The 19,237-nt window shown below is 60.1% G+C and overlaps 2 protein-coding genes across 8 annotated transcripts; both read right to left on the bottom strand.

The window, feature by feature from the left end:
- Positions 1 to 24: 24 nt before the first annotated feature.
- Positions 25 to 10,169, bottom strand: DMPK (DM1 protein kinase). Of its 6 annotated transcripts, none has more exons than XM_036833306.1 (15): positions 9,833 to 10,169; positions 7,536 to 7,627; positions 7,185 to 7,268; positions 6,998 to 7,093; positions 6,310 to 6,458; positions 6,061 to 6,154; positions 5,567 to 5,773; positions 5,237 to 5,485; positions 4,422 to 4,510; positions 3,001 to 3,109; positions 2,085 to 2,254; positions 1,897 to 1,994; positions 1,663 to 1,709; positions 1,264 to 1,353; positions 25 to 926 (listed from the first exon to the last, which is right to left on the bottom strand). In XM_036833306.1, exons 1-15 carry the CDS (start codon positions 9,990 to 9,992, stop codon positions 804 to 806), a joined length of 1,857 nt encoding a protein of 618 aa, XP_036689201.1. In that variant the 5' UTR covers positions 9,993 to 10,169; the 3' UTR covers positions 25 to 803. The 6 variants fall into 6 exon arrangements, with proteins under 6 accessions (XP_036689201.1, XP_036689199.1, XP_036689203.1 ...); XM_036833304.1 differs by having other exon boundaries at positions 1,264 to 1,349; XM_036833308.1 differs by having other exon boundaries at positions 1,264 to 1,349; positions 5,222 to 5,422.
- Positions 10,170 to 11,329: 1,160 nt separating this feature from the next.
- Positions 11,330 to 18,436, bottom strand: DMWD (DM1 locus, WD repeat containing). 2 transcript variants are annotated; one of them, XM_036833301.1, is made up of 5 exons: positions 17,911 to 18,436; positions 16,478 to 16,660; positions 13,119 to 14,387; positions 12,255 to 12,329; positions 11,330 to 11,881 (listed from the first exon to the last, which is right to left on the bottom strand). In XM_036833301.1, the coding sequence occupies exons 1-5, from the start codon at positions 18,352 to 18,354 to the stop codon at positions 11,834 to 11,836; spliced, it is 2,019 nt and encodes a 672-aa protein (XP_036689196.1). In that variant the 5' UTR covers positions 18,355 to 18,436; the 3' UTR covers positions 11,330 to 11,833. The 2 variants fall into 2 exon arrangements, with proteins under 2 accessions (XP_036689196.1, XP_036689197.1); XM_036833302.1 differs by lacking the exon at positions 12,255 to 12,329.
- Between the last annotated feature and the right edge of the window lie 801 nt (positions 18,437 to 19,237).

Here is a 19,237-nt window from a genome sequence, read left to right as displayed (position 1 = left end):
TCAAAGCAAACAGCGGACACGAAGGAATTTCAGAATTTTGGGCAGACGAGAGGGCCTTTTATTCGCGAGGATCGGGGGTGGGGTCCTAGGTGGGGAAAGACAATAAATACCGAGGAATGTCGGGGTCTCAGTGCATCCAAAACGTGGATTAGGGTGCTGGGGTCCTGGAGCCTGTCAGCGGGTCGGAGGAAAGGTCAATAAATACCCAAACTGCCGAGGCGGGCGGAGCCGGCTGTGGCTCCGAGAGCAGCGCACGTGAGGAGGGCGCGAGAGTCCCCGAAAAAAGCGGGGCTGTCAAAAGGCAAAGGCGGAGCTCGCGCTAGACGTTCACCGCGGAAAGAGAGTCTTCCCGGGAGGGCAGGGCCTCATGCACAAGGAGGATTTGTGGTTTGCAAGCCGATGTGGGTGGGGGTGCCTGGAGGGTGAAAAACAGATGCCGAGCCCTGGCCCTGCTGCCTTCTCTAGGTCGCAGCTTGCCCATCCACGTCGGGAGCCTCAGCTAGGCCGGAGAAAGGAAGAGGTCCGCGATCCCCCCAGCAGCAGCAGCAGCAGCAGCAGCATTCCCGGCTACAAGCCTCCCTTGAGCCGCGGCCCCGGCTCCTCCCTCCCCAGCCGCCAGGGGGCGGGCCCGGATCACAGGGCTGGAGCTGGGGCGGAAACCCACGCTCGGAGTGCTGTGAACTGGGGGACGGTGGGAGCGGCTTCTGGGCCGTGCCTGGGTCACCAAACCCTCCAGCGGAGCCCGAGTGTAGGACAGGCTCGGGTTCTAGGGTTCAGGCGGCGAAGGCGGCTCCTGGGCGGGATCAGACTGCGGCAAGATAGCCGGCGCAGGCCACCAACCCAATGCAGCCCAGGGCGGCGGCACCAGCCAGAGCAGAGGCGAACAGGAGCAAGGAACGCGCCTCCGATAGGCCAGGCCTAGGGACCTGCGGGGAGAGGGCGGGGGTCAGCACTGGCGACGTGGGCCTCTGATTGGCTCCTGGGACCAGCCCCGCCTACGCCCATAAGAGGGTCCACACACTCCCTGCACCCGCCCCGCCCCCTCACAGCGCGGGTAGCTGTGATTGGTCGGCTCGGAAGCCTAAGTCTTGTCCCAACTCCTCATTGGCTGCTTCCTAGGGGCCTGTGTTGATTGGCTGCCCGAGCATCCTCCCTCCCCGCCGCGGGCCCCACCCCGCAGAGGCGCAGCTAAGCAGAGGCGGCTTGGGGTACGTGGAGCTGGGCGGGGTCGCGCGGCGGGCGGGCGTGAGCAGCCGGACGTACCCTGGCAGGGAGCAGCAGGTGGCGGCGGTGCATGGGGCCTGGCCCCACCAGCGGGCACTGGCCCAGAGCCACGGCCGGGGGGGCATCTAGCTGGAGAGAGAAGGGACAGGTGACCCGATCCGAGCCCAGCTCGGCAAGGCCGCCCTCGGCGGGGTGCAAGAGACAGAGAGGGGAGTCGAGGTCGGGGAGGTCATCTAGGGAGATCCTGGGTGGGATTTGGTGAGAGGCCTGAACCGAGGGAGATCTGGTAGATTTGGGCATGAATGGAGGGTGTCTGCTGACTGGAACCTCAAAAAGGTAGGGGTGAGCCTCTAAGTCTGGACAGGGGTACGGGGAGATGGGGACAGAGTCTGCAAAGGGGGCAGCAGGCTTGACGCAGGGGAAAAAGAGGGGTCTTACATGGGAAGGTGGATCCGTGGCCCGGGGACTGGGGACCCCCGTGACAGCTGGAAGGAGAAGAGAGAGGCGTAGGGCGCGTGGAGGGACGGAGAAGGGCGGTGGCGCGGCGTGCCCCAGCCTGGGCCCCTCACCCTCCCCCAGGTGTATACACACGCCGCGGGCCCACCTCCCCGCCCCCCCCCCCGCCCGCCCCCAGGCCGGCGCCTCAGGAAAGGTGGTGGATGAGGGACTCGCCTGCGGCTCCCCCGGCCTGAAGCAACTCCATCCGTTCCTGCAGCTGCCGGACGTGCGCCTCCAGGTCTCGGTTACGGGCCTGGGCCTCGCGGAGTTGGCTGCAGGGGAGGTAAGGACCGTGAGCCCTTCGGGATTTCGGCTAGGGAGGCTGCTAAAGGTAGTGACTGTCCCCGACTCCCGACCCCGACCTGGCGAAGTTCTGGTTGGCCGTTCGGATGGCCTCCAGCTCCTGGCTCAGGCTCTGTCGGGTAAGCACCTCCTCCTCCAGGGCCTCCTGGAGTTCCCGCAGCGTCACCTCGGCCTCTGCCACCGCCTCCGGAATGGCCTCCGGAATGGCCTCTGGAACTGCCGCTTCAGCCTGGGTATGGGAACCGGGCTTAGGGCTGCCTGTGGCTCCTGGAGCATTCGAGACTTAGGCATAGGTTCCAGGCCTGGGATCCTCCTTTGACCTCTATTCCTGCACCCCCGAGATCTTTCTGGAATCCCCACAGCTCCTTCCCCTCCTTCCCTAACCCAGACCAGCCCTCATCTCCAGCCTTTAATCTGGTCTCCTCCCATCCACCTTCCACACCAAAGGGCTGTTCCTGTAACACTACGCAGCTTGACCATGTCCCTCCCCTGGAGAATCTCTCCAGCCCCGCAGTGCCCTCAGGAGGAGGCCCACCACATGAAACTAAAGGCCCTGTCTGGTGTGCGCCTGCTGGCCTCTTCAGCCTCCCCTCTCCTCACTCCTCACCCTCCTTCCTCCTGGAACAACGCAGCCTTACTACCCTCCTTTCATGTTTCAGAGCAAACCAGCTGGTTCTCACCTCAGAGCCCTTACTCTTCTCTTTGCTGACCAATGGGTGGTCCTCCTCCTTCTCCAGGGCTTCCCCTCCCCAGAGAGTTCCCCTCCATGCACACTCACTGACCGGTTTTAATTTCTCTGTGGGGATCATTTCTGACTGAAGTAACCTTGTCTCTACTTTGTTTTCCATCTCTTTCTGTCGAGGAAGCTCCCAGAGGGCCTAGCACTCCATGGCGCACACTATCCCTGAAGGCCTCCCCTTTTCTCTCGATTCGTCCCTCACTGACCCTCTCCTCTAAAGACTCCTAAAGACTCACCGTTTCCTCTGGTGGGGGCACCATGGGTTCCAGGCTGGGCTCTTGCAGTGGCTCAGGCAACGCCTCGGCCTCCAGTTCCATGGGCGTGGAGCCCGGGATCTCATCATCCCTGGGAAGAGGAAGAGGGCGAGGGGAGGAAGAGCCGGCCTCACCCCAGAGGCTGCCGATCCCCTGCGTTTACAGCCAGGACTCCCTAGCCTGTGCCCTGGGGCAGCCAGACCTGAAGGCTCCAGGCTTGAGGAGGGGGAAGGGCAGAGTGAAGGCAACAAATTGCCAGGCTGGTGGGACAGGTCCTCCTCTCGTTAGGAAAAGGCCTGCCCCTGGCATGGCCTCAGGCCCCTGGAAGCTGGCCTCTCTGCACCTTCCTCAGGAACCTGGGGTCAGGACACCCATGTTCTAGGATCTGCCCATCTCTGTCTCCATGTGCCCTTTACAGGCCCCTCTCCTAAGGGCCTCAGGAAGTGAGGGAGACACTCCCGGCTCTGGCCACCTCCAAAGAGGTGGTCTTCAGACTGGGTGTTGGACCCCAAGACTGACTCTAGACAGCAGCCACCCCCCCACCCCCAGACCCAGGTGCTGGGAGGAAGACAGACCATCCCAAGGAATATGAAATTGCAATAAAAGTGATGTCCCCTCCAACCCAGCAGTCCCTCTTGCAGAAATATGTCTCAAGGACCCAATGATGCTTGACAAGCGCCAAGACCAACCTGCGGCTGTTCGTCCAGCCTCGGTCATGACAGAGAGGCGGGTTAGCTGAGTCCTGACCCGCCCAGTAAGGAGAACACTCCCCAGCGGGTCAGGATTGTGTTATAGTTTGTTCAAGAAATGGCACTTGTGGTACATTGTCCACTAACAAAACAGATTAGAATACAGCATGTTCTCACAGCTGTTAGGTACGTGTGCTGTGAGCCAGGGACCGTTGCTGCTGGCGGCCTTCCTTTTTCTCATCCCTATTTTCTAATATACTTGTGATAAGCAATGTATTATTTTCAGAATCAATGTTTTAAGAAGGCTTTGTGGTTATGTAATTCAGTGAGTCCGTGTTCTTTTAAGATTGACTTAACAATTCTAAACTTCTTATTCTCTAAGATTTTGAGGTCCCATGACTGTATACTAGAAATCTAAAAGTGGAAGGTCGGAAGATTCCGGAAGGCCGAGCCTGTGACTCTGAGGTTTTACATTTGAATCTAAATTTCAAAGTACTTATAGTCTGAGAATTTAACGTCCTACAATTCTGGGCTCCTAAAAGTCCTTAGTCCCAAGACAATAAGGTTCCGAGACTGACCCTGCAATTCTCCTGGGCACCAACGGGCCAGGATGTGATAACCCCGAGCAGCCTCCTGGGGCCTCTGGAGGCAGGAACCCCCACCCCCACCCCACCCCCGTCCACTCCTCTCAAGCTGCACAGGGGCAGCACTTACCCAAGGGCCATGCAGGAATAGGAGGAGTAGCCCACGAAAGGCAGGTGGACCCCCAGTGGCATGCCTTCCTGCATATCCGACAGCGTCTCCTATAGGAGAGAAACACAGATGTGAGGTGACCAGCGGCTGTCAAGGATGGCCCCTCACTCACCCCTTCCCAGTCTTGGCTTTAAGTGCCCTCCCACCCCCCCACCCCAGCCTGGGGTCTATCTAAAGTGGACCCTGCGTCATTTTCTTTTATTACATCCTGCTGCTTCCCTCAGGGCACTTGCCACAGTATAATTATACATTTCTCCAGACTGTAAGTAGATGAGGGCAGGGACCAGGGCTGACTTGGTCCATGTGTGTCCCCCGCTGTGCCCAGCACAAAGGCAGTCAGGCTGAACAAGCACGGGATAGCTCATACAACAGCTGAGAGAGAGATGGCCTAAGCAAGGGAGATTCCTCTGTGGTGCTTTCTCACCTCTCATCCTTCCAGGTCTCAGCTCAGATAGCCCCCTCCTCCAGGAAGCCCTCCAGGACCTTTCATGCTGGGTCAGGAGGCCCGCCTCCCCGCACCCCCCACCCCCATCTCAGCCCTGATCTCTCTGGGGCATCATTGTCTGGGGACAAGTCAGTGTCCTCCACTGGACTGTGAGTCTAGGTCACTGCTGGGTTCCCAGCCCTGGGGCCACACAGAGCAGGTGTTCTGGGGAAGGAATGATTTCAGGACCCCAGGAGGAGGGTACTCTCCTAACCTCAGTGTTACGGTGGTCGGATGCGGGGGTACCCTCTGCAGACCAGGGATCGCAGGTACCTACCCCGCCCCCGCTCACCATGGCAGTGAGCCCGTCTTCCACCACATCGAAGTTGCACGTGTCCGTGGCACCCTCGAAATCCGGCGTAAAGGGGGGCACGCTGTCTCGGAGGCTGTCCCAGTCAAGGCCAAAGAAGAAAGGATGCTTCTGGAAATCGCCTGCTCCATTCCGGCCCAGGCGCATCTCAGGGGGACACAGCAGCTGCTGGATGAGATCGCGAGCCTCATCAGGGACTCCTGCGTCTGCCAGCGGTAGAGACAGGTGCTCCTGCTCGGAAGGAGGGGAAAAGAGGAGATGTTACCTGGGAGCATGTGCGGAGAGGTCAGGGGCTCCCCGGGCTGTGCTCACCTTGTAGTGCACGATCTTGCCGTAGGTCTCAGCTGTGGAGTCGGCGTAGAAGGGCGTCTGCCCGTAGAACATTTCATAGGCGAACACGCCCAGCGCCCACCAGTCACACTCGGGCCCGTAGCTGCCAGTCCCGGGCCCACCGCCCACGGCCTGCAGGATCTCGGGAGACAAGTAGTCCGGGGTGCCCACAGCCACCAGTGACCGCACCTGAGCCAACAGGATCCGAGCTAGGCTTGACCCCGCCCCTCCTAGCTCTGGCTCCGCCCCCTCTTAACCACTACCCTAGAGCTTAGTCCCTCCTTTTGCCTGTTCTAAGCCTGAGCCACAGGCAGGCTAGGGCCTGGGTCGCCTCCTTCTTTCCCCTTCAAATCTAGTCCTGCCCTCACCCTGGCTCTGCCCGCATGCCCCAGCCCCGCCCCCACGCTGCACCTCCGGTTCCTGCTCCCGACCCGTCATTGGTAGTCCGAGTTGCCCAAGAGCGGCGCACCGCTCACCGTTCCATCCGCCCGCAACTTGAGGCAGGAGCCGAAGTCTGCCAAGCGGATGTGGCCGCAGCGGTCCAGCAGGATGTTGTCCGGTTTGATGTCCCTGCGCGGAGGGAAGAAGGGAAGGGAGAGGGATAAGTGAGCCTCTCTCCTGCCATCTCACCAGGCTCCACCCCACTAGGCAGCACCGCCTGGGCCCCACCCTCTTAAGGACCACGCTCTCCGATTCCCATGGCCCTCAGCCCCTGCAGCGCCCACCTGTGCACGTAGCCCAGCCGGTGCACCGAGTCTATGGCCATGACAATCTCGGCCAGGTAGAAGCGCGCCATCTCGGCCGGGATCCGCTCCCCAAACTTGCTCAGCAGCGTTAGCAGGTCCCCGCCCACGTAGTACTCCATGACCAGGTACTGGGAGGGGGCGTGTCACGGGGGGTCGGTACCCCGCCTGGGCGCCCACGGCCGATAGCCCGGGACAAAGACTCCCAGAGACGCCCCATCCCTGGGCAGACTCCGCAGCCCCAGCCCCAAGAGATCTTCCAGGACAAATCAGAGACACGCCCACCCCCAATCCTCGTTCCCCTACGATGTCACTGGACAGAGATTCACTTCCCCCACCCCCGACCAAGAGAGTCAGGAAAAAGAGAACCCGGAGACCTCCCGATTGTCCAGGGTATGGAGCGCAGATACCCCCTGCCCAGTGGCTCCCACATAGACTCTAGAGACTCTCATTCCAGGTAGTGCCCCCGGAATCAACCTGGGGAAAAAGGCGGTAAGGGACATCTCCCATCCCGGGAAAGGAAGGCCAGCTCCTACCACAGGCAGGGACTGCCGCATGCATTTCGAGGCACCTCTCCAATCCTAGAACTTCCTCTGCCTGCCCGCACCTCGATAATTGACAGCCTCAGGGGTGGGGGTCCGCCCCTCTAGTCGCCCGGCCTGGGGCTCACCAGGTAGTTCTCGTCCTGGAAGGCGAAGTGCAGCTGCGTGATCCAGCGCTGGTCCCCGTTCACCAACACATCCCTCTCTTCGCGGAAGCACGACACCTGCGGGGCACCCGGAGGAGCTGAAGCGGACGGGGGTGGAGGACGGAAGGGGGGGGTCCTCAGCACCCCGCACACCCAGCCCGGCCGTCACCTCGCCTCTCTTCAGCATGTCCCACTTATTCATGATCTTCATGGCGTACACCTGGCCCGTCTGCTTCATCTTCACCACCGCCACCTGAAAGCCCAAACAGGGTAATGAAGCGGAGGTGGCGGGGAAACACCAGGGCTCCCCCAGATTGGATTCCACCCTTAACCTGGGCCAGACTTGTCTCCGCCCCCACTTGGCAAGCCACGCCCATTGGCCTCAAGCCCCGCCTTAGGTTCTAAACTCAGTCATTCATCAATTTCTAAGGCCCCGCGTCCGGAACTCCAACATCCCGCCCACTGCAGGAAAAGTCAGGTCTCTAACCCCACTGAGCTGCCTCCGCTGCTCCAGGCTCACCTCGCTGAACGCCCCACGTCCGATCACCTTCAGAATCTCGAAGTCATCCCTCTGCAGTCGGGCCTCCTTAAGCCTCTCCGCGATGGGCTCCACTGGGGGGGAGGGGGCGAAGGGGGGGGGATGAGAACCGAGAATCACAGGGACTGACACTGGAGACGAGGAGAGAGAGTCCCACCCTCTGTCACTGAGTCTCCCCTGCCCCTGCCCCTCCCCTTAGCACTAGTCTGCCTCCTTAAAGACTTCACATAAACATTATGTGAGGCTTTGGGGACCCAAAACTGCTCTTGTACAGAGAAAAGTGGGATGCCTGGGAACCCCTTTCTGGGACAGGACACTGGGCCAGAGGGCTCTAGGGGGCGCAGGATGGACAGGGTGAGGTAACAAGTCTGCCGAAGGGAGGCCCTGAAGAACAGAGGAAGAAGAAATAGGCCCAGTTCTTAGAGCTCCCTGGGCTTCCGGGCCCCTACTCCCGGTGACCCCGCCCACCCCCAGGGCTCTCATTCAGTCTGTTTTGGGTCATGGCCCAGAGCCTGCAGTTTAATCCTAGGCTCAGATACTGGTGGCTCTTGGACCACACTCCGGGAAACCCTGAGTTCAGGGCTGGGGCCAGGAGAAGGAACGGGAGAAGGAACGGGAGAGGGAACGGGAGAGGGAACGGGAGAGGGAGACAAAGCCGGCGTGGGTCTGCATCCCGGCTCCAGTGCTGCAGGCACAGCCAAGTGTGTTATCTCTACGCTCTCAACTCCGGGAGGAGGTTTTTCTATTACCCCTTATCTACAGATGAAGAACCAAGGCTCAGACAGGTGAAGTCCTCTGCCCAAGGTCCTACAGCTAGCAATGTTACAGACAGCAGTTTGGGAGGGGGAAGGCAGAGAGTGGAGGCAGGGGGAGAGGGAAGCCTGGACTCCCGGAGGTGGAAGAAGCTGGGAGCTTCTGAGGCAGCAGGGAGAGAGCAATGGGTGCGACTAGGAATGAGGGAAGATACAGTGGGTTATGGAGAGGGTTCGGGGTTCAGGAAGAGTGGGCCAGCAGGGAAGCAGCAGCCAGGGCCCAGGATGGGGGAGGGAGGAGAGAGCCAAGACACTGAGCCCTTTTAAGGCAGCGGGAACCCAGGCCCCCTCCCCCGCCCCAGCGGCCTGGCAGGGGAGGGGCCGCAGGATGCTGCTCGGGCCACAAAAGGAGTGCTCCTTACAGGAGAGCTGCCCCCACCTCAGGTCTCAGTTCATCCTCTGCAAAAGAGGGGCTGAGAGAGTTACTAAGGGCTGGGGGGATGTGGGGAGAAGGTTCTCCCAGAGGCCAAGTGGTCTAGCCCTTGGCCTCCACCTTCACATCTGCAAAATGGGGAGAGAGAAGCAGGGCCTGGGTCAGAAAGAGATGGATACAAGAAAAGAGGGAGCGGGAGAAGGAAGAGAGACAGGAAACAGGGACGGGGACAGGGACACACAGAGCCTAAGGACCAAGAGCAAGCCACTGAAGGACAGACAAGTGGAGGGACAGAATGGCAGATGTTAGAGAGACAGAAACCCAAGTGAGCCTGAGCCTGGGCCAGGAGGGAGTGGGGCAGACAAGGCAGGAGGCTGAGGCTGAAGATGAAGCATCTTCCCTCTGGACCTGTCTCCAGGGGAAGACTTGGCCAAAAGGGACTTTGGGTGGAGGAGGAACCTACAGAGAAAGTGGGCCCACGCAGAAGAATCCTAATTCTTCCTCCTCCAACCAGGGGGTGGAGGGGGTGCTCGGTGGGGCCTGTGTGCAGAGCTGGTTCTCCCCGGGCCTGCCTGAGTCACCACGCCCTCCCAGTGCCTGGGCACCTGTTGCAGCAGCTGGAGAGGCTGGCGCCGAACACCTGCCTGTCGGCCGCGCCCCTGGCAGCTGCCCTGTGTTGTCCCTTCCGCTTGCCCCTGCGCTCTGGGGAACCAAGGTGGAGGGCCACGGGGCCCATTTTGGTGGGGAGGGGTCCTAGGAGACAGGGCTCCCCAGCATGTCCCTAGGCCTAGACTCGGGAAGGCGGTGCAGGGGGACCGTGAGAGGCTGTGCCCAACCCAGCTTACCATGGCTCCCAAGTCATGATTCTGAGTCATGGCTGCCCTGGCCTCTGCTCACCTCACTCTGCCCTGCCAGGGGGGCACAGGGGTAGGCAGATGTCGCCCCAAGACCCAGCCCCAAGTTCTGGGCCCCTGAATGGGAGGTTTTCCCCATGTCCGTCCTGCCCCCAACACCCAGCCCAGACCCACCTCCTCCCTCTGCCCTGCCCCCACCCCCAAATCTGGGGGGTGCCATGCAGGTAGGTAGGCACTCACCCCACTCCAAGAAGTCGGCCACATACTTGTCCTGGGCCAGGTCGGAGGCGCCCAGCTCCTGGTGGACGCCCAGGAGAAGGTCGAGCAGGGGCTCCAGCCCCAGGAAGCTGGGGTCCAGCACCAGCTGCTGAAGCCGCCTCAGCCGCACCTCGGCTGACATGTCGGGCAGGCAGCACCATGGCCCCCTCCCCGGGCCAGGGGCTCGGGGTCCTCCCGTCACGGGGCCTGGAGGGCCCTGTCCATGCCCTGGGGCCCTGGTTGCATGTCTGCCTGTCCCTGGCTGTCCCCTGGGCCTCTCTGGCCACTTCTCTCTGCTGGCTGCTAAGGCCTCCTCCCCTTCTCCCCACCCCTCGGTCCGGCCCCCTCCAGCCTCCCAGCCTTAACCCCTCACAAGCCAGGCCCCCCAACTTGCTCCTTCCAGGGCCCCTCGGAACGCTTCAGTGTGAGATGAGGGGTGGTGGAGAATCTCTACCCTCAAACTACCCCCCCCACTGAAGAGGCAAAGCACAGAGGAACGCTACAGGTATGACAGATGCCAAAGATGAGCCCTCCCATTCCCCAGAGGGGACCAATTGAGGCTCAGAGTGATTTGGTAACACCCCTCCCAAGCTCTCGAGTTGGGAGCAGGGGAAAAAGGGGTGAGGCCTGGGAAGGGGGGCGGGAGACCAGGGCAGCTTTGCGGGTGACTCAGCCAAGGAGTCAGACTTTGGGATGGTTTAAATTTAGCCCTCAGGCCCTCTGCTTTACAGTGACTATTTTTTGGCAGGAGATGGGGAAGGGGTGGTGAGAGAATCGGGAAGGGAGGCCCTCAGGAGCCAGGATCAGGGGTGACCCACTGGCCAAAGCCTGGGGGAGGCAAAGGAGCCCCCAAAATAGCTCCTTGGACCCTGGCAGCGCAGCCACATTCCTGCCCAGGCTAGGATTAGAAACAGAAACATTTCGGGGGGTGGAGGGTGGAGCGGGAAGACACCACTCCCTGTGGCTCCAGAGAGCCAGCCAGGAGGGATTTTCGCTGTTCTTTCCAGGGTGGACAGTTCTCCCAGAGGAAACCATGGTCTCTAATTGGCCCTGGATGCCTGGGCCCGGCCAAGCCAGGCCTGAGGCAGCAGAAGGCCAGGGCCTATGCTGTGGAAGCTCACTCTGGGCATCTCGGGAGCTGCCTGGGGGGCCCCTGTAATATCTGGACACTTTGAAACAACTTTTAAAACTCCCACTGAAGACTCTGGCCTGGTGGCTCTCTTCCCTCCGAGCGTTTGGAGTGGGGCGAGGGATACTCTCCTCTGTCTGAAGGGCCCTGCCCGGGGCTGGCCAGCGGCAGATCCACCAGCTGTGTCCCTCGGGCACATCCCTCCTCTGGTTTTCAGTTCTTCCTGCCCTCAAAAGGGGGTCGGGGGGAGGCAGGGCCTAGCTCTTCCTCTGGATAAAGTGGATTCTAGGGTTGCATGAAAGCACCCACACACTTCCTCCATACCTCCGCGGAAGGGAACAGAGACGCCGTGAAAACAGGGAACTTTAGTATAAATAAGAGGTCCTGGGGGACAGAGAGGACCCCAGGGGCTTCCATAATTTAACATTCTTCAAAAGCACAAGTAACAGCAAGGGCAGGGCGGGGGCCAGGGGAGGGGTGGGCCACCCCCTGCCCTGCACACAGGACCGAGAGGCGCACTGCAGAGCTGGGGCTCTTGTGGGCGGGGAGTTTCTCCCCCAGGAGTGACCAGTCACATGCTGGGGACAGGGATGAGGCTAACACTGATGTTTCAGAGGAAGGGGTCATTGTACTTGGCAGTGGTGGGGACAAGGCTGAGGCCACATGGGCCACTACATCCCCCCAGTGTCTGGGCCAGTCTGAGGGACCCTCTGCCCCAAATTTGTGCAGGGAGAGGGACCGGAGCAGTCCATCCGTCATGGTTAGTCCTGTTAATACGTTGATCCATGAGGTCAGCGGGGACGGTTATGCTAGGAGCTGGGGGCATGGGGTGGGGGACCCCGACATCCATGGCTTCACACCACTGTGCCGCTTGGGGAGTTGCCTGGTTGGGAGGAGATGCCCTGGGGAAGATGAGAGCGGAGACAGGAGGGGGTTAGAGACCGCCTGGGGCTCTCAACAGTCCCACAGGGTGGGGGGGGGGGGAAGGCCAGCCTGGAGTCCCCCAGGCTGCTGCCACCCTGGCCTTGCCCTTCAATCCATCCCAGACCACCCAGACAGAGGCCGCTGCTCTAGGCTCAGGAACTTACATCTCGGCTAGCTTCCCTGTCCCAGCAGGTGGTACTTTTATACAATAATTAAAGTCCTCGGGTGATCCTGAGCAAAGAGGATGGGGTAGGGGTGGAGGTAGGGAGGAGAGGGGGAAACTGGGGTCCCCTTCTGACTGGGGAGGGGGTCCTAAGATTCTGGGAGGGAAGAACTTAGGGACAGTCCTACCTCTACCACTGACTTGCTGGGTGACCTGGGCCAACTTCCTTCCCCTGTCTGGGTCTCGGTCTCCTCGTCTGTGAACTAGGGAGATAGAGGGATCTCTTTCAGGACTTACCAGATTCCCCAAGTCCCAATGCCCCTGCCTCTGAGACTGTACTTTAAGTTCTAGGGATTCAGGACCCTACAATTCCAAAACTGCTCGTCCAGGGAACCAGGCACAGCCCTCAGATCTGGCATCCTGGGCCCCCGAGCCCAAACCCTTAGGAGACATCTGAGAACACAGGTCCCAAGTTATAAGGCACCAGGCCCGCATTTCACCTTACTAGGACCTTTCTGAACCCCATGGCAAACCCATCTTCAAGCTTCCCTGTCCTAAGAGGTGAGAAAGGTCATAAAGAGGCAGTGACTTGCTCGAGGTCACACAGGGAGCAGAAGTGCTGGACTGGACCCTGAGCCTGGGATTCCACAGCCCACGCCTCCAGCAGTGGGATCAGATCCCAAGAGTCTGACACTCAGGCTGGAAGCTGGGTGCACAGGCTCAATCTTGCCCATAGAGCTCGAGCTGCAGTATTAATAAAATTTCACCATTCCGTAAGACCTAGCCATGCTGGGCCCACCGGCTGCCCTTCTGATAACTGGCCATGTTCTCCACCACCCCCAGATGTCTCTTACGCCTGACCCTCTCTCTGCTTACCGCTGCTTGCCAAGCGTTCTAGAAGTCACTCTAAGATCTGAGAAGGCTTGTTCTGGGACACAGATTTCCATGGCTTCCCCTCATCCCACACGGCTAGAGGCTGTGATACTACCAAACCTCTCTGCCAATGCCCGCCTCCGCCTGGGTCCCAGGTGGGCTGGTGTGGGGTGACTCACCACCTTGCCCGGCCGGGCCCAGGTGCAGATGAGGCCCTCCTGGCAGGCGGTGATGATGCAGTCCTCCAGGAAGAGGAGGACCGTGAGCCGCTCCTGGGCGATCTTCTTGCACACGAGCGGCTCGAGCAGCGGCACCTCGTGGATGCGCGGGCACAGCGCGGTGCCCAGCACCTTGGCGGGGTCCAGCCGGCTTCGGGGGGCGGGGCCGCTGGGCTTGTCCCCGCCGCCCCCGCCCCCACTGCCACCCCGGCTGATGTTGCCCAGGCTGTGGTAGCGCTTGTGCTCCTTCTCGGCCCCCCGGTCCCGCCGCTCCTGCAGCGTGAGCGTGGCAAAGCGGCCGATGCTGAAGGGCGTCCCCGGCTCCGCCGCCGCACCCGGGCCGCCCGCCTTGCCGCTGCCCGCTGGGTGTGGGAGGCTGTTGGACCGGGACAGCGAGCGGGGCAGGGGCCCGGGGCCTGGCTCACCACCTCGCGAGCTGCCGGTGGCAGGCGGCGTGGTGCCAGGCGTGCCGGGGAGGGTGCGGGTGCGGGCCAGGGGAGGGTGAGGGTAGAGCACGTCTTCGGTGAGGTCCCACAGGCAGAACTGCGTGTCCTGGCCGGCCGAGCCGAAGCGGTAGGTGATGGAGCCGGCCTTGGGCAGCGGGGAGAGGGGGGCGCCCCCGCCCGAGCCTGTGCCCGCGGCCTCCGGCTCCTCCTCCTCCTCGCCACTCCGCTCCCCGTCGCCACCGGCAGCCGCCGCCTCCTCGGCCCTTGTGGTGTAGGGGTCGAAGGCCACGGCGTTGACCCAGGACTTGTGGCCGTGGCCTCGGGCCACCACGCGGCCCTCGGTGAAGGACCACACGGTGACCAGGTCATCTTCACCACCCGTCACGACGTAGCGCCCGTCGGGGCTCCAGCACACACAGAGCAGGCCCCCAAAGTAGCTCTTCATGAGCCCCCGCAGCAGCATGGAGTCGAAGTGGAAGACGCGCAAGCAGCCGTCCTGGCTGACGCAGGCCAGGTGCCGGCCGTCGGGCGAGAAGGCGAACTCGTTGAGGGGCCCCTCGCCCACCGCCCACTTGGCCAGCGGGTTGCGGGGCGCCTTGCTCTTGGCGGCGTAGACGGCGAAGCCCTCACCCTGCTTCAGCAGACTGTACTGCGGCGGGGCCGAGGCGCACGGGTGGCTGACGTTGTACAGGTACAGGTGGCCGCTGGCGTGTGATGCCAGGAACAGGCTCTCTGACTCAGGCAGCCACTTCAGATATGTCACCTTGGTCTTGTCGATAAGCCGCTGCCAGGGGAGAGAGCGGGGGTTGGGAGAAGGCCATCCTCCCGGGGGCCCACCTCCTCCCCAGCCTGGTTCCCCGGAGAAGGTCATCATAAGTGGCCCGGGCCTACTCGGAGAGGAGGGACTGAGGGAAACAGACAGACACCAGGTTAGGGGAAAGCACGGGGAGAAGGGCTGCGTGAGCGGAGCTCCGTGGAGCCTCGATGTCCCTTCTTCGGCAGGAGGGCAGTGCTGCCTTCCAGAGAACTCTCCTCTGTCTAACCCCCTCCGCCATCTTTACGATGTCATGCTTAAGGCAAGATATTGAGTCACGGAGTATCAGCTCCCCCAAGGAAGGTAACTTTGTTTATTTGGTTCATTGTTCTAGCCCCAGAGCACAGAGCTGTGCCCGCAGGAGGCGCCTGGAAAGTAGTTCCTGGACACCTGAATGACAACCCCATCCTGTCAGCCGCGCATCTTTGCTCCTTTTTGTCCTCACAACTCACCTCCAAACCTGCAAGGAATCCTGTGGGCTTGATCTGCAAAATGTGCCCAGAACCTGATCTCTTCTCACCACCCCCAACTCCAACCACCCTGGTCTCAGCTGCCATCAGGCCTGCAACGGCCTAACTGACTGGCCTCCACCACCCGGGTCTCTTCTCTGCACAGTTGCCAAAGAGATGCTATTAAAACCTAAGTCAGCACCCGGCACTGTCTCTCCCACTCTGAACACCATGGCAGCCTTTCTCAAGCAGGACTCCGGGGAGAACCAAGCCCTAAAGCCCTTTGGCATCCACTGTCTGTAACAAATTAACTTCTTTCCCAGGTACCCAAGTTGCTTCCCATTCTCCATTCTCTGGAGAATTTAGAAATTAAATCAAATTGTTTCTGTGTTCTATGGCTCAGATGAACCCCAGTGGCAAGAGGCTCTAAAAGCCAAGGTCTTTTCCATGACCTGCCAGACCCTACATCTCCTAGCCCCTCCGAGTTGTTTCTCGGAGCTCATCTACAACCCTCCCCCTCAACACTGCTCTGGCCACACAGCCTTTTTGCTGTCCTGCTTCCGGCATTTGTCCTAGCCGTTCCCTCTACTCAGAATGTCCTTTTCGCCAATAATTTGTCTTGCCTCCTTCAGGACTTTATTTCCATGTCACCTTCCAGTGAGACCTTTCCCAACCTCACCGAGCACTCCCCATTCGCCTTCCCTGCTGGATTTTTCTCCACGACACTCTGACACACAGCCTACTTAGTTATTTGATAACTATTTGTCTCCTCCAGCTAGATAAAAGCTCCACAAAGGCAGGGCCCTCTGTTTTGTTCACCGAGATGTAGTATTCCCAGTGCTTAGAACAATGCCTGGCAAAGAACAAATGCTCAGTGAATATTTTGTGAAAGGATGACCTAGTCCACCTTAATCCATTCCCTGTTCCACTCACTCCCCTCTGCCATTCATGCACTCTATACACTTGAAACACCTTCTCAGAACAGAGAGAAAGAGATAGAGGACAAGAGTAGTTCTAGACACAGATAAGGTATTTCACTGGCATTTCCCCTTCTGCCAGGTCCACCCAGGACTGAGCAACCTCCATGTATGATTTTACAACAGTCCTGTGAGGTAGGGATGGGAATCCCATTTTACAGAGGAGGAAAACTGAGGCTAAGGGAGGAATAGTCACCTTCCCAAAGCCACGCAGTGAGTAGATGGTGCAGCAAATATTTGAATCCAAAGCCCACAGGGCCCAGAATTTGAAAAGCAAGGGCTGTGGCTTCAAACAAATCCCAACCAGTAAGTAGCTTCAGTTCTCTAATCTGCAAAATGGGTATCACAATCCTAACCCATTGGTTGATGAAAACTCCAGGAGTAATGTGTTCAGCATAGGGCTAACACAGCATAGGGCCTGGAAACAGGGGGTGCAACCGTCATTATTAGCTATCATCACAGCAGCTGCTGTCACCCCATCCTCCATATCTGTCAGTCCATCCCCCATCTCTCCCTCATCCTGCCCCCCTCAGGCCTACACTGCTTCCCAGACAGCTGCAGTCTCATGGCAAACAGTGTATGGGTGGGTGGGTGGGAACGGGAGCAGTTCTGGGCCCTGGGGGCCCACAATCACCTCCTCATTGAATAGCTTGCTGGTGTCCTTCTTGATGAGATCCAGGTACTGCACTTGACCGGCTGAGAATCCCACCAGCAGGGAGATGGTCTCTGTGGCAGCAGTGAACTGGTTGAAGTCGTGGCAAGTGGGCTGGGTGCCCTTATAGATCCGCTTGTCAATTGGCTTGTTGAGGTCAATGGACTTGGGTGGTGGGAGAAAACGAGTTAATGGCTTCTACCACTGAGAGGAAGGAAGAGGGTGTTGAGGTTGGGGGGAAACCACGAAGAGGAAGCAGGGTTAAATCCCTGAGGGGAGTGGGTAGGTGGATGGGTGAGCGGGGAGGGAAGGGGCAACCACAGACAGGAAGGAGGACCCAAATCACAAACAGAGGAAAAAACCAGGCAGGAAGCTTCGCCCCCTGCCACCACATGAGACCACAGTGCGTCCTCCCCAGAGTTGGCCACCCCCAACTTCTGGGACACCCTTGGCCACGGTGTCAGTTTCAGGGTCCCTGTAGCCCCTGAGCTCCAATTCCTTTCTATAATTTCAGCAACTCCCCTGGGTCTTAGCACCACTATATTCCAAGACCCTCAAAACTCAGGATCACCCAATCCCCAGAATTCTGAAGTCCAATGTCCCAGGATTCTCCTCACTTTGGAGTCCTTAAATCTCAGAATCCCCATCACAGTTCAGGGACCCATTAAACCTCATGGTCCCCCAAATTTTAGGTGCCTTCATCACCTCTGGGCTCTCAGGATCCCCATCACTTCTGGGGACCACCATAAACTCCAAGGGTCTCATGTCCTCTGGGACTGACATCACTTTAGAGACACCCATCACACCTGAGGATGTTCCCTCTGGGATGTCATTATCTCCAGATCTCCCATCAGCTCTGAGATTCTCATTTCCTCCAGCACCCTCATTACCTCCAGGACCCCAAGTTTCTCTAGGATCCCATTCACCTTCAGGATCCCTATTACCTCTAAGCCCCTATCACTTCCAGAATCCTCCTCACCTCTGGGCTCCCCAAGTCCCCCCAACACCCCCAGACAGCAATACCCCTGGGCTCTCCATCACTTCTGAGCCTGCATTTCCCATCACCTGCAAAATGCCTGCCAGCCAGCACCTTGGAGCACCCCATACCATCTCGGATTCCCCATCACCTCCAGAATAGTCACCATCCCAGGACCCTCACGCATAACCTCGGGATCTCACATGATCTCGAGGTTTCCCATCACCTCCAGGATGGCCAGCACCCAGGGAGCCTCCCATCACCTTTTAGAATCCTGTATTGCCTCCAAGAATCCTTTCCCCTTAAGATGTCCGTCACATGTAGGATGCCTATCTCAGGGTCCCCTATCATTCAGGGACTCTCCTGTCACTTGTGAATCACCTCAGGGATCCCCATCCTCTCAGCCAGCACCCAGGGCCCCACGATGCGGGCCGCTCACCCGTTGGCTCCCGCGGCGACAGCAGCCCGGGTAGAAATAGAGCTCGCGGCCCAAGTTGAAGCAGACGCGGTCTCCCCCAGCGCCCAGCCCTGCGGGCGTGGCGGGAGGCTCCCCGGCCCCGGCGCCGTCGGGCTCCCCCAGGCGCACGAGGCTGAGGCGCACCGCAGGCAGCGCGGGCCCGGGCCCTGGGCCTGCGGGCGGAGGGGACGGCGCGGGGCCCGCAGCACCGGGGCCGGAGGTGGAGGCAGGGCCGGGCAGGGGCTGCTGCGGCGGCTGGGGCGGCGCCGGGGTCTGGGAGGAAGCCGGACCCGACCTGCGAGCGGTGCCGTCGCCGGGGAGCAGCTTGTAGAAGCCTTCGCGGGTGCGGAACTGCGACTTGATCTCCGCACAATCCCCCATGGCAGCGCCGGGGCCCGAGCCACCCTCCGCGCCGCCCGCCGCCATCTTGGGCGACCCCCACCCCAGCCCAGGGCCCCGCTGCTGCCGGACAGCCGCCTGCCGCCGGGCCCCCTGCCGGAAGCCGGGGATCCGCACCGGAAGAGGTGGTGTCGTCGCCCGGGCAACGCCTCTTCGATTGGCAACAAAGTAGAGAGGCGGGACGAGCTCCAGCCGTCGCTCCGGTAACGGTTCAGGACTGAAGGCGGGGCTACAAGGTGGGCGCGGCCTTCGTGCCTGCGGCCGACGTGGTTGGCTGTGGGGGCGGGGCCCGTAGGGAAAGGGGCGTGGCCATCAAAAGAGCACAGGTCCCTAGCAACGGCGCTCTGGGAACCGTTTGCCTAGCAACGGGAGTACCCTCAAGAGAAGGCCTCATCCAAACCTTGTCCTTCCCATGACGTCACCTGGTCACTCCAGGTGACCCTGGAGTCTCCCGAAGACTCCCAACATACACCCTCCGGTGTTTCCCACTTACATCTTAAAGTCCCCGACTGGTCACAGCATCTCCAACCATTCCTCCCCACCCCTGATGATCCCGCAAATCCCAGTGATCTCCATTGCTTCCATAAAACTCCAAGGACTTCATCTAACTCACTACTGATTAATACCAACACCAAACATCTCCACATTTCCCACCAACCTCCTATGTATCTCCATAACTCCACAATCTTCAACAATCTCACTCGGTCCTCCGACACCAACCAAAATTTTATTAATCCCTGCAATGCCCCCAGTGTCCCAATAATCCACTAGTAACCCAAAATCTCTTCCTGATCCCATCAGCCCCCTAATAGCCAGTGCCCCTCACTTCTTCTGACACCACCCTGCCCCCATCACAGATCTTCCTAGACCCACTTATTCAATCGCCTCCCAGATTTCTCACTGGAATGTC

This window comes from Balaenoptera musculus, chromosome 19, assembly GCF_009873245.2.
Source record: "Balaenoptera musculus isolate JJ_BM4_2016_0621 chromosome 19, mBalMus1.pri.v3, whole genome shotgun sequence".
Taxonomy (NCBI): domain Eukaryota; kingdom Metazoa; phylum Chordata; class Mammalia; order Artiodactyla; family Balaenopteridae; genus Balaenoptera; species Balaenoptera musculus.
This window is presented reverse-complemented; position numbering and strand designations above follow the sequence as displayed.

Coding starts and splice junctions, on each gene's coding strand:
- DMPK (XM_036833303.1), bottom strand. CDS start 9,992: ATGTCAGCCGAGGTGCGGCTGAGGCGGCTTCAGCAGCTGGTGCTGGAC. Junction 5,486..5,566: donor GCAAGATCGTGCACTACAAG/GTGAGCACAGCC, acceptor CCTTCCGAGCAG/GAGCACCTGTCTCTACCGCT. Junction 2,255..3,000: donor TGCCCCCACCAGAGGAAACG/GTGAGTCTTTAG, acceptor TCCCATACCCAG/GCTGAAGCGGCAGTTCCAGA.
- DMWD (XM_036833301.1), bottom strand. CDS start 18,354: ATGGCGGCGGGCGGCGCGGAGGGTGGCTCGGGCCCCGGCGCTGCCATG. Junction 16,661..17,910: donor GTCGCCGCGGGAGCCAACGG/GTGAGCGGCCCG, acceptor CCACCACCCAAG/TCCATTGACCTCAACAAGCC. Junction 12,330..13,118: donor GGGCCCGGCCGGGCAAGGTG/GTGAGTCACCCC, acceptor CTATCTCCCTAG/TTCACAGACGAGGAGACCGA.